Raw genomic sequence first — 11,758 nt, 5'->3', positions numbered from 1 at the left:
TCCATAATTAGAATAGATGCTAACTTGGTGCTCTATCATATATTCTTTTATGCGTAATCTTGAAAAGCAACTCACTTTGGAATTCAACCAAGTTGTTAAGCAGGAAGAGATTTTTTGGGATCAAAAATCCATAATTCAATGGCTAAAAAGATGGAGATGGGAGTACCAAATTCTTTCACTTATCAACTCTTCTCTAATGCAAGCGGAATAATGTCGAACGACTTCAATTGCCCAATGGTTCTTCATCTTTTGAACCAAAAATCTTGAAAGCTGAGGTACTTAAGTACTCTATTGATATCTTTCTACACTATTGTTACTAATATCTCCTCTCCTCATGAATTTGTGGAGCACCCTCAAATCTTGTTGGATGCAAGCAATAGTCTCCTAGTTCCAGTTACTAAACTATAAGTCGTCGAAGCTTTAAATCTATGAATTCATATTAAACACCTGGACCCGATGGATTTCAACCAATATTTTACAAGAAATATTGGCATATTATGGGTGAAAAAATCCATCAGATGATTAAGTAAGTTGTTAGTTATTTCAGGAACCTTTGATCCAGACTTTGGCTACTCTAATTCCTAAAGAGTGTTCTCCAGTTTCTATAAGCCATTTTTGACCTATTAGTTTATGTAATGTGCCTTATAAAATCTTGACGAAGATTATTGTCAATTGATTAAATCTATTATTGGGTTTGATTATTAGCCTTTTTCAGTGTTGCTTGCCTTGTTATAGTAATACAAATAACATCATAATTGCTCAGGAGGTATTGCATTCTCTTCGACAAATCAAAAGTAAAAATAAAAAAAGGGAGCCATGGCTCTAAAGATCTCCCCAAGGCCTATGTTCGAGTTGATTGGCATTTCTTACGGCATACATGCACTAATATCCTTTGCATTCCAATAGGGAGCCATATGTATAATTATAAACTATGTCTCTCAAGCTTCTTTCTCACTTTGTGGAATGGAGAAAAACTACCAAGGTTCAACTAATCAAGAGGCCTTCGACAAGGATGATGTTGTTGGCGCCTACGGTTATTTCTCTCAACAGGTTGTCCTCGGAAAAATTCTTTGACACGCATTTTGTCTACTTCAAGTCTCCTATCGTCTTCGTTAACGTTCATTCCATTCAGTAAATTCTTGATTTGTTGCAGCTGCTTTGCTAGTTGTTCGTCACGGAATCCCTCAAATGCTTCCCACAGTACCGTTACCCCACGATCTCCGTCAAAAAGGTTGATGTTTCTGTCTATGTTTTCTGCCATTGAATAAGGCAAATCCTCCCTCCGACACCAACTAATGCAAAATGAAAACTGATAAAAAGTATGATCGTCGTCAATACCTTGGGTAACAAGTAAACTCAGAGTAATCCTGAAACGGTGTGTTTATTTTATTTCAAAGTTACCTCTCCAAAGAGGTTACAATACCTTAGATAATAATTCATAAACCCTAATTACGACATAATTAAAAAGAAAAATAATATAATAAAGCAACAAAATAAGGGAAATCCTAAAAGCACACCAAAAATACCAAAATATGTAAGAAGGACCCGAAACCCATCAAAACGTCCATTTTTTAAGCAAAACATGATGCCTAACTCCCCATGCTATCAGGTTCGAAACAAGCTTCGATTTGATATATTATGGACCCAAAATGGATATCTGAGGCCCAACTTATGGCCATTTCAATGAGCATGGGTCAAAGCCCCTTGCTTTCGATCCCAAGCTTCATAGAACTCGGTTGCAATCTGTTATACATCATAAAGTAAACCAGGGTATTTGGTATCCTATTCTCACTTCTCAGTGGAGAGATTTAAGGCACGATTAGTGGCAAAGAGATTCACTCAAACATATGGTATTGACTGCCCAAAGACCTTTGCATCGGTGGCAAAGATGAATTCAATACGAGTGATTCTCTCATGTGCTGCTAACCTGGATTGGAAATTGGAACAATTGGATGTAAAAAATGTTTTTCTCCATGGAGACCTTGAAGAAGAAGTTTATATAGAGATTCCTTCAGGATTCACTTGCAAAGCTACAGAGGGCAAGGTTTGTCGGCTAAAGAAGGCTTTTTATGGTCTCAAGTAGTCTCCTAGAGCTTGGTTCGACAGGTTTAGAAAAGCTATGGTGACAATAGGGTATCGTCAAAGCAATGGAGATCATACTTTGTTTATTAGACAACATAACTCCAAACTCACTATTTTGACCTAGATGAAGCATCCAGATTGAAGAAGTATTTAGCCAAGGAGTTTGAGATTAAAGATCTTCGGAGATTGAAATACTTTCTTGGCATTGAAGTTGCTCGATCACCTAGTGGTATTGCTATATCTTAGAGTAAGTATATCCTAGATCTCTTGGAAGAAACAGGGATGCTAGGATGTAAACCTGCTGACACACCTATTGAGACCAATCATCAGTTGAAAAACGATGTTGGAGAAAAAGTTGACAAAGAAAGATATCAAAGACTTGTTGGGAGGCTAATTTATTTGACTCACACAAGACCAAATGTCACCTATGCTGTGAGTATAGTGAGCTGATTTATGCATGATCCTAGAACTCCTCATATGGAAGCAGTATACAGAATCTTGAGATATCTGAAATCAAATCCTAGGAAATATTTGTTTTTTTCCAAGTTTAAGCACCTCAAAATTGAAGCATATACTACCAGATACAAACAACTTAAAATTGAAGCATATAATTATGCAGATTGGGCTGGTTCTTACGATGATAGGAGATCCACCATAGGATATTGCACATTTGTTGGAGGCAATCTTGTTACATGAAGGAGTAAAAAGCAAGCTATAGTTGCAAGGTCAAGTGTAGAAGTGGAGTATCGTGTTATGGCTCAAGGTGTGTGTGAGGTCTTATGGCTAAAAGGAATTATGTGTGATCTTGGGATTATCGAGGATGGTCCAAGTCAGTTGTACTGTGATAACAAAGCCTCTATCAATATTACTCATAATCCGGTGCAACATGATTGGACTAAACACATTGAGATTGACCAGCATTTTATCAAGGAGAAGTTAGTAGATGGTGAGATTTGCATTTCGTTTGTCATATCTGGAGATAAACTTGTTGACATTCTTACAAAGGGGCTTAGTAGTAAGATGTTTGGGAGCATTATTAGCAAGATGGGTATGAAGGACATATATACTCCATCTTGAGGGGAAGTGTTGTAAATAGTGGTATATATTTGTAATTAACAAATAGGGCTATTATTGTACTTTTACTAATACTTCCTCATGAATATATATAATCAACTGGCAACCCTAATTGGGGCTGAGCTGCACATTTTTCTTCTCTGTACAACTCCCTTCTCTATATTCAACAAAAAGTATGAATATCCTTACTCTTTAAGTATGGTTATAGGTGACAAGTTGGTAATGGTGCATCTATATCTGTATGGTATGATAATTGGATTGGGATTAGACGACTTTCTGATTTAGTGGCAATTATTCTAAGGCATCAAACATCACTTCATGTTAATGATATTATCTTTATGATGAGGACCCGATTCTAGATCCAACACCAAGTTTCGTCCAACAATACAAACACCTAAATAAGACTAATCCGAGCAACACCAAATACCCAAAAACTCCAAATAAGAACAAGAACAACAAGAACAAGAATAATGGTTGTCAATGGATATATATATATATATATATATATTTGATTGAATAGAACTTGCACAAAGGAGCCCCAATACAATCTCTAGATTGAAACCTATGGTTGGGTTCCTCACTCTAGCCCAAATGGATCAAAGCAAGAGTACAATGAACCATCGAAAATCTAAACAAGAACCTATGGTTGGGTTCAAGCCTAGCCCAAGAAAATCAAAGCAAGAATACTTTGAAGTTTTGATTCAAACAATAGATTTCCCCTTTTTTGGCTTTTCCGTCTCTCAATCTATCTTCCGGATGAAACCCTAAAACCTACAAGTCATGCTTTATTTATACTACTTCAATTGCCCTAGAATTTGGAGGAACCAGTCATGGATTGACACGTGTTCAGCCTTGCTCGCCACGCCTCGTCAGCCACACCATCATCGCTAGCCTTGACATCATTACTAGCCCTGATATCATCGTTAGCCTTAACTTCATCGCCAGCCAAAAGTCTTTCATTTGCCTTATCAGTCAAGAGCCTCTTGCCCGCCCCGTCAGCCAAGAGTCTCTCGCTTGCCTTATCAGTCAAGAGCCTCTTACTCGCCCCATCAGCCAAGAGCCTCTCGATCGCCTCGCCAGCCAATAGCTTCTCCATCGCCTCGTCGGTCAAGAGTCTCTAACACATTTTGCTAGCCAAAAGTCTTTTATTGGCCTTGCTAGCCACGCCCAAACCCAAAGGCCCCATAATACTTTTGTTATCCACCTTGGCATGAGTATTTTTGTCATTAATCCCTATGCTTGTCAAAGGGTTCTCATCACTTTACTTCAAAATCATGATTGCTTGATTTTGTTATGAATATAATTCCTTCTAATATCATTTCACATATTCTTGCAATCCTTTATCTCATTTTCATCGGGGTAAAGATAGAAGGATTTGTAATTGGTATTCTAATAGATGTATAATGTCACTACTAGATATGTTTTGTTGTTCGGGGATTTTACAATTAATCATGGGCTCTTAGAGTGGAATTGGATTTGGCATCTCCATGTTCCACCAAAATAAATCTTTCTTTGCCTTATACTTTGGGACAAGATGTTCAACACTGATGTTCGATATTGTCGAGGTTTATCTCGGGATAATTTATGTGTGTGATGTAAGAATAGTGTGCAAGATGCAAGAATGGTAAAGAGGATATTCTACATTTACTATGTGTCTACCCTCATTCGAAGCACCTCTTGGAATGGTTATTCACTATGGAGTTGGTTTAAAGTTGAAGTGTATTTTTATATGCAGGAACTTCATGCCAGATTGCCCTTCCTCAAGCACCCGCTCGAGATAGCCACGGGCCTAACTTGTTTTACATCTTTAGAAGCTAGAATTCTATTAGGTTTTGAGTTAGAATCCAAAACAGAATTAGGTTTATTTCTCTTGTGGTGTAGATAATATCTTTTGAATTTTCTGCAGCATCAATTTTGAATTGACATCAACCATGTAACTCTTAGTTATATGAGGGATTTTGATTGTTTAAGTTGTGACTTAGTTGAGGCTACATATATTGTTGATTTATTTACATTAGTCTTCTTGGATTAATGTATGGGAACATCAATCCATGTGTGTCTCATCTACCTATAGACATTGGTTTGTCAAATCCTAAGGTATATGTTTGTCTCAATCTATATGTGTCTCATCTACCTATAGCCTAGTGCTATATATATATAGGAGCCTAGTTGGTGGATACTTTTCGTCCCTCACAGATGGGCTGTGTAACAATTCAGTCTCCACGTTTCAAACGTAACAATTAAATCACTAGTCTTTATGAGTCTTAACCCAGTCAGTTTTGGGGCACACCTGGTCAATCAATTTGCTGACCTGTCAAAAAAAAGTCAAACATAATCGTTTTTATAATTGATTTTGCACACATGGCATTTAGGTGTAACAAAATAGTCACTGACAAATTCTCAGTGTATCAAACTAATCCCATATAGATTCATTTCAGTAGAATTCCACACATACCATATTAATAAGTCTTCAGGAACATTCATCCAACAAATGAGTCTAAAGGTAGGAAGATATAAAAACAATTTAGTAGTTCTAACATACTCAAAATCATCAAAATATAGTGTCAAGTATCTTCAAACATCCCTCGACACACGATTGGCTGATTCTTGCGTTTCGTTGAGCTTGGATGTGTATCTTGAACCTAAGGTTGCAGCTCTCAAGGTATCAGTATTTGTTGATCTTCTCACTGCCATCTTTGACCTAACTGGAGCAGAGGTTCTTGCAGAGGTTCCAGCTCCAGTAGTTACAACAGAGGTAAAGGTACCAACTCCAGAAGAGGTACCAGCTCCAGCAATATTCTACCTAATTCTGTTGTTTGCCTCAAGTTCTTCTATTATGCCATTCTTTTCCACATTTTGTGCACTTTAGCTTAGGATACTGCCTTTGAAGCTTGCTCTTAGTTTTTGGCTCATCATGCTCTAGTCTTCTCTTTTTCTTTGGTCTCCTAATCACAAACTTTGCTTTTGGTGGGAGAACCACATCACCGGTCACCTTAGGCCATAAAGTACATCTACTTGTAGGCATGACATTATGCTCGTATACCCTAAGTATTGTTTTCTTCCACTAATATGAATCTATATGGGACTAGTTTGATACACTGAGAATTTGTCAGTGACTATTTTATTACACCTCAGTTATAAAAACGGTCATATTTGACTTTTTTTTGACAGATCAGCAAATTGATTGACCAGATTTGCCCCAAAACTGACCGAGTTACAACTCACAAAGACCAGTGATTTAATTGTTACATTTGAAATGTGAGGGACTGAGTTGTTACATAGCCCATCTATGAGGGAAGAAAAGTATCTTTCCCCCATTTTGTTTTTGAAATAGTGGGCTCTCATTCCATATTGTCCAATCTTCCTGGGCCATGATCTCGTGCAATGGTGCCATAATTTATGTTTGTGGTTTAAAAACAATTATTGCTCGAAAATTAAAAGAAAATTAATAAAACACCCGATCCATTAGTTAAAGTGATAAAGATATTGTGTATCACCTTAGTGATAAGGGTTTGAATATCTCCTCCCATTTCAAAAAAATAAATAAATAAATTGCATAAGAATTTATTAAAAGTTAGTACTCAATCAAAGGAAGGGATGGAAAAAAAATGCCCCATGCACGAATGACATCCAATATTTATGACCATTTAAAACTCAAAATGGGTCAGTATTCACCAAATATTATTGTCTACAAATCTATGCAACCAGTACGTACTTAAATGTGATTTTTGACTGTATTCCCTTCAATTCAACATATAAAGATATATTCCAAATTTTCTTTTGAAAATGGTATAAGGCCCAACAATTCATTGTAAGATAGCAAAGTTACCTCTAACGCCGCAATAATTCATATATGTGTCACTGAAACACACCAAAATAACCTCTGTGGTCAGTGGGGAGATTGCAAAAATTTTAAATCCTAGTGAATATGACAATTGTATGGCCAATAAGATTTTTCATCTAACTCTATTGTGTGATTGTAGGAAAGTAATCTTGAAGTAGGTTACTTTAATCGGATCCGACTTAACAGATCTTATTCGTTTCATGAGTGATTATTTAGATGCATGGATTTGATTACATTTATCATTTAGACCTGTCAAAATTATCATGTATGGATACAAAATAGATAGACTTTATCTTAGCCATTTGGATAAATAGTGAAGCTTTGGTTTGTTGAGATAAAATGTCATCTATCTGGTAGTTGTTAAATTCTTTAAAAAGAATAATGAGATTATCTTAGATTTATTACTTGGTAACTGAAAAATCGACAATCATCATTTAAGAGATTTAACAAACAACTAGTTGAGATGAATCATATTGTTACAATCAACTGATCTCAAAGTCCAGAGCTCTATAAAGTCACGGCAGTACATCTCAAGGGGGATCGAAGCAATTGAAGTATATCATGAGAGTATTGCGGCTTCGTGTCTTTATTTTAGTTTCATACTCTCTTGTATTTGAGTGATATATCAAATGTATAAGTAATCAATCAAGAGAGAGTTTCATTATGAGAGAAATACACCATAAACACTTGTGAGATTTTCTAGTGGATTTCAAATTTGAAGATGATCACCTGAAGATATCATTGGTGGATTTCAAAGTTCGTTTGAGTTTGGTGTATTTCAAACAAGATTGTCTTAACACAAAATTTTGAGGTAAACTACAGCTAAGGTGGACTCTAGCTATGTTGAAACATATATGTAATTGATTAAAATAATGAAATTGAGGTAAACTCTGAATTAGAGTATTTTATGCATTGATGAAGAAATTCCATTGTTTTTGAAAACAATGGAATAAAGGTATACAATATGGAATTGACCCTTTTGAGATTCAATTTCATTGAAATTGGATATTAGAACATATTTGTAGTTGGTTAAAACAATGGAATTTAGGTTTCAACTATGAACTCTAGTGTTTTATGCACTCATGATGAAATTTTATTTTTTAAAAATAATGTAATAACGGTATAAACTATGAAAGTGGCCATTTTAAGACCTATTTTTACAATAATGATTAATAATGACTCTGAAGAAAAAAAATAAATTCTTATATACCTCCAGAACAATGCATTAAGACATTTATCGAGGATGGTGCAACCGTTGTTTAAAAATAAAATACATTGAAACAAAATAAAAATATAACAGATTAACGGGACCAAAATTGGGTCACAAATGGGTTTTCACTTTCTGACGTCTATTGCAATTATATGATTTGCATATAAATTATATGCACTGCATATCAATCATATGCTTTGCAGATAAATTATATGCTTTGCAGTAGATAAATTATTTGCACTGCACATAAATTTACCTACTCTAAATTTATATGCGAAATTTTTTCATCTCAAAATATATCGATAAGTGATCTTAATTGGAAGAGTTTTTCAAATTGATTTAGAATATATAAATTTTTTTTCGAAAATCCATCATGTATTTTGAGAGATTCATGTTGAAGCACCGAATGAATAGTTTTTATTATTTTTAAATTAAAAGAAAGATATAAGTAATTCAATGAGCCTTATCCTTATTAATAAATTTTTTGTTGTCCTTATTAAAACATGTCTTTCCAATTGTGTCATTATTGATAATTATCCTTTTTATTAATAGGATATGGGGAGGTCCAGTGTTAAATAACACTGGACCCCTCTGATAGAAACCAATCGCTGTTAGATTAATTTGACGGCTTGAAGAATAATTTTTTTTTCAGCATTTGTAGTTAAACAAATTATGTCACTTTTTCTTTTCTCTCCTCCTTTAACTTCCTCTACAAGATCGTCTTCCTCAAATCTTCTTCTTCCTCTACAAGATCTTCTTATTCCTCAGAATATTTGGTGAAAAGTACTCCTTGGACCCCCTCATCAGCGACCATACATACAATCATCTTGGTCGGCTCTCGACGCCGAAGCAGGTCTTTACCGTTTCCAAAGTCTAGGCCTCTCTAATCACCCAACGGTGACCACCTATTCTGCTAAATGTTCTTTGTAATCCCAAGTAAGGGGGTCTTCTTCATCCCCATCTCTCTTTCGCTTTCTCTTTTCCTCCCAAAGTTGTATCCTTTGTTCTTTAGAAAGACTTGATTAATCCTATGGCCGAAATTGGGTCGATTGGGGGGAGAATCCCCTGGCTTTCTTTGCCTCGCCCAACCCGCATACTTTAGGGATGAGTATGAATTGCAAGACTTGACTAAGTGATGATCAATCAAGAAGGGGAATTCACCTGTCTGTATAAATTGGAGGAGAAAGATAAATGAGAGATGGAGAGGAAGAGTAGAGAAAGTAGGAGAGAGAAGAAAAAGTGAGATAAATTTCTTTAATTAAAAATGCTGAAAAATAAAAAAACAATTACTCTTGACCATTGGTTTCCACCGTTGGGGTTTAGTGTTATTTAACACTGACCTCCCCCGGATCCTTATTAATAACTTTTAGAGAAGAGATAAATTAATTTCAATCTATATTATATATATATATATATATTAACTAAAATATATTTTAAAATTAATAAAATAATCATTAATTATAGTTTCTAATAATTAATCAGTCAAAATAATTTTAATTAATATCCTCAATTAATATGACATGAATTTAAGTCTTTTCTCTCTGAAAGTTCTAACGACAGGAAAAGTGCAAAGTCTCTATCTAGATTAATGTCATAGGGAAGTCTGAATTTGTTCAACTAAGCATGGAAGAAATCACAACGCAATGGAAGACGTTTACTCTTATTGAAGATCAAGAATCGATGTTGGTTTGTGAGGACTATCATCTCTACTTAACCAAATGTGGATGTCAGTTTGGTTGGTCATCTGTTCATGGATCGTTCTATACCGAAGGAGACCATTCGTAACAATTTTAAAGATATTTGAAAATTATCTACTTCCCCCACTTTTTTGATATTGGAGAAAATATTGTTGTTATTACTTTTGAATCCAAACATGATAAGGAGAAAGTTCTCTTAGGTCGTCCTTGGATGTTTGATCGATACTTGTTTGAAGAGCTATTTTCTAATTTGCATAGATAAGTGAAACTCAGATGCACGAAAGACTTGGATCTGTTTTGCGTTGGAGCTTCAATTATTTTTGTAACAACTTCATAGGGATATATATAGAGGAATTCTCATAGAAGGGTCTAATATAAGGGTGTAAAATAAGAGTTACGTTTTAATTGTGTGGATAAGTGAGATGACAAGTGGGATCCACTGCTTTGGATCCCACATATTTCAAATCAATGGTGTAAATATACACCCTTACTTTACACCCTTATGTGAGAATTCCTATATATATATATATATATATATATAAGTCTTGACATGTTAAAAATATATCCAAACAGAAGTTGTAATACAAACAAAAACTTTTACGAAGCACTTCTATCTGAATGGCTCTCCTTGAAACAAATATTGGATGCTTATAAATTGGTCTATGGGCAGAAAATAAATGTAGCAAAATTTGCATTATTATTTAGTCACCGTACGCCTATTCAAACCAAGCAAACTCTCCTAAGAGAAATTAGTGTGGAGGAACTTCTCTCTTTTGAGAAATATTGGGGACTACCATCTTTGGTGGGTCGCTCCTGTACTTATGTTTTGCGGTATATTGTGGGAAAGGTTCGGGTTAAAATCTATGTTGTCGGCCATAAGTACATACAATATACAGGTGTTCAAGTTTGCGGGTTCTCTTTATCATGAGCTTAATCAGGTTATTAAAAATTTCTTGGGGGGTCAAAGGGATAAATAGAGGAAAATAGCTTGGTTATCTTGGGATAAATTGTGTTTACCCAAATCACAAAGGGGGTTGGATTTTTAAAACTTTTCTTCCTTCAATGATGCCCTCCTTGCTAAACAGGTTTAGAATCATCACAAATCCTTCCTCGTTGGTTAGCCAGGTGGTTAAGGCTAAATATTTTTGCCATTCAAATTTTTTTCAAGCTGTCCGTGGAAGTCATTTCTTGTTTGTTTGGCAAAATCTTTTGTCAGTCAAAGATCTTGTCAAGAAGGGCTTCATTGGCGGTTAAGCGATGGAGTCTCTGTGTGTATATGGGTTGATAGATGGCTTTCAAAGCCTCTCTTCTTCGGTAGTGATGTTGTGCAATGACTTCAGTGTTTGGTCTAGAGTAAATTTGTGAAAACCCAATTGAAAAAAATAAAAAATAAAAAAAATAAAAAAATGAAGTGTCCGGACACCTCGAGCAATTTTTGAGCAGTCTTACACTCTGTCTCATTCTCTTTACAAAGTGTCCGAACACACTTTGGAGCTGTCCAGACACTTATCGAGAAATTGGGTTTTAAAAACATGTTTAACAATTTGTGGGTTCATTTCTCACTCATTTGATAGAGAGATAGCCAAGAGAGAGAGAACCAAAGAGAGAAGAAGGATTTTGGTGTGAATCAAAGAGAAAAGAGCTTGAATTGAAGCCTTAGAACTTTCTAAAGCTTTGATTGCAAGGTCTACACAAGATTGAGGTAAGATTTCCATGGGTTTTGAAACTAGGGTTTATGGGTTTGGTTTGATTTCATGCAATTGGAGGTTTTGGGGGTAAAAGCTTGTTGATTAACCAAAGTTTATGTATATTGTTATTAGATTTAAGCTTGGTTTGAGATTGGGTGTTGGC

The 11,758-nt window shown here is 35.2% G+C and overlaps 1 protein-coding gene across 1 annotated transcript; it reads left to right on the top strand.

Annotated features, from left to right (window-relative positions):
* Positions 1-1,638: 1,638 nt before the first annotated feature.
* Positions 1,639-3,159, top strand: LOC119987869. Its single transcript, XM_038832773.1, has 4 exons — positions 1,639-1,735; positions 1,800-2,044; positions 2,329-2,471; positions 2,781-3,159. Exons 1-4 carry the CDS (start codon positions 1,639-1,641, stop codon positions 3,157-3,159), a joined length of 864 nt encoding a protein of 287 aa, XP_038688701.1.
* The last annotated feature ends 8,599 nt before the right edge of the window (positions 3,160-11,758 follow it).

Source organism: Tripterygium wilfordii, chromosome 21, assembly GCF_013401445.1.
Source record: "Tripterygium wilfordii isolate XIE 37 chromosome 21, ASM1340144v1, whole genome shotgun sequence".
Classification (NCBI taxonomy): Eukaryota; Viridiplantae; Streptophyta; class Magnoliopsida; order Celastrales; family Celastraceae; genus Tripterygium; species Tripterygium wilfordii.
Note: the sequence above shows the minus strand (reverse complement) of the source record. Positions and strands in the feature narration are given on the sequence as shown.

Coding starts and splice junctions, on each gene's coding strand:
- LOC119987869 (XM_038832773.1), top strand. CDS start 1,639: ATGGACCCAAAATGGATATCTGAGGCCCAACTTATGGCCATTTCAATG. Junction 2,045..2,328: donor GCAAAGCTACAGAGGGCAAG/GTTTGTCGGCTA, acceptor GCTATATCTTAG/AGTAAGTATATCCTAGATCT. Junction 2,472..2,780: donor TATCAAAGACTTGTTGGGAG/GCTAATTTATTT, acceptor TGTTACATGAAG/GAGTAAAAAGCAAGCTATAG.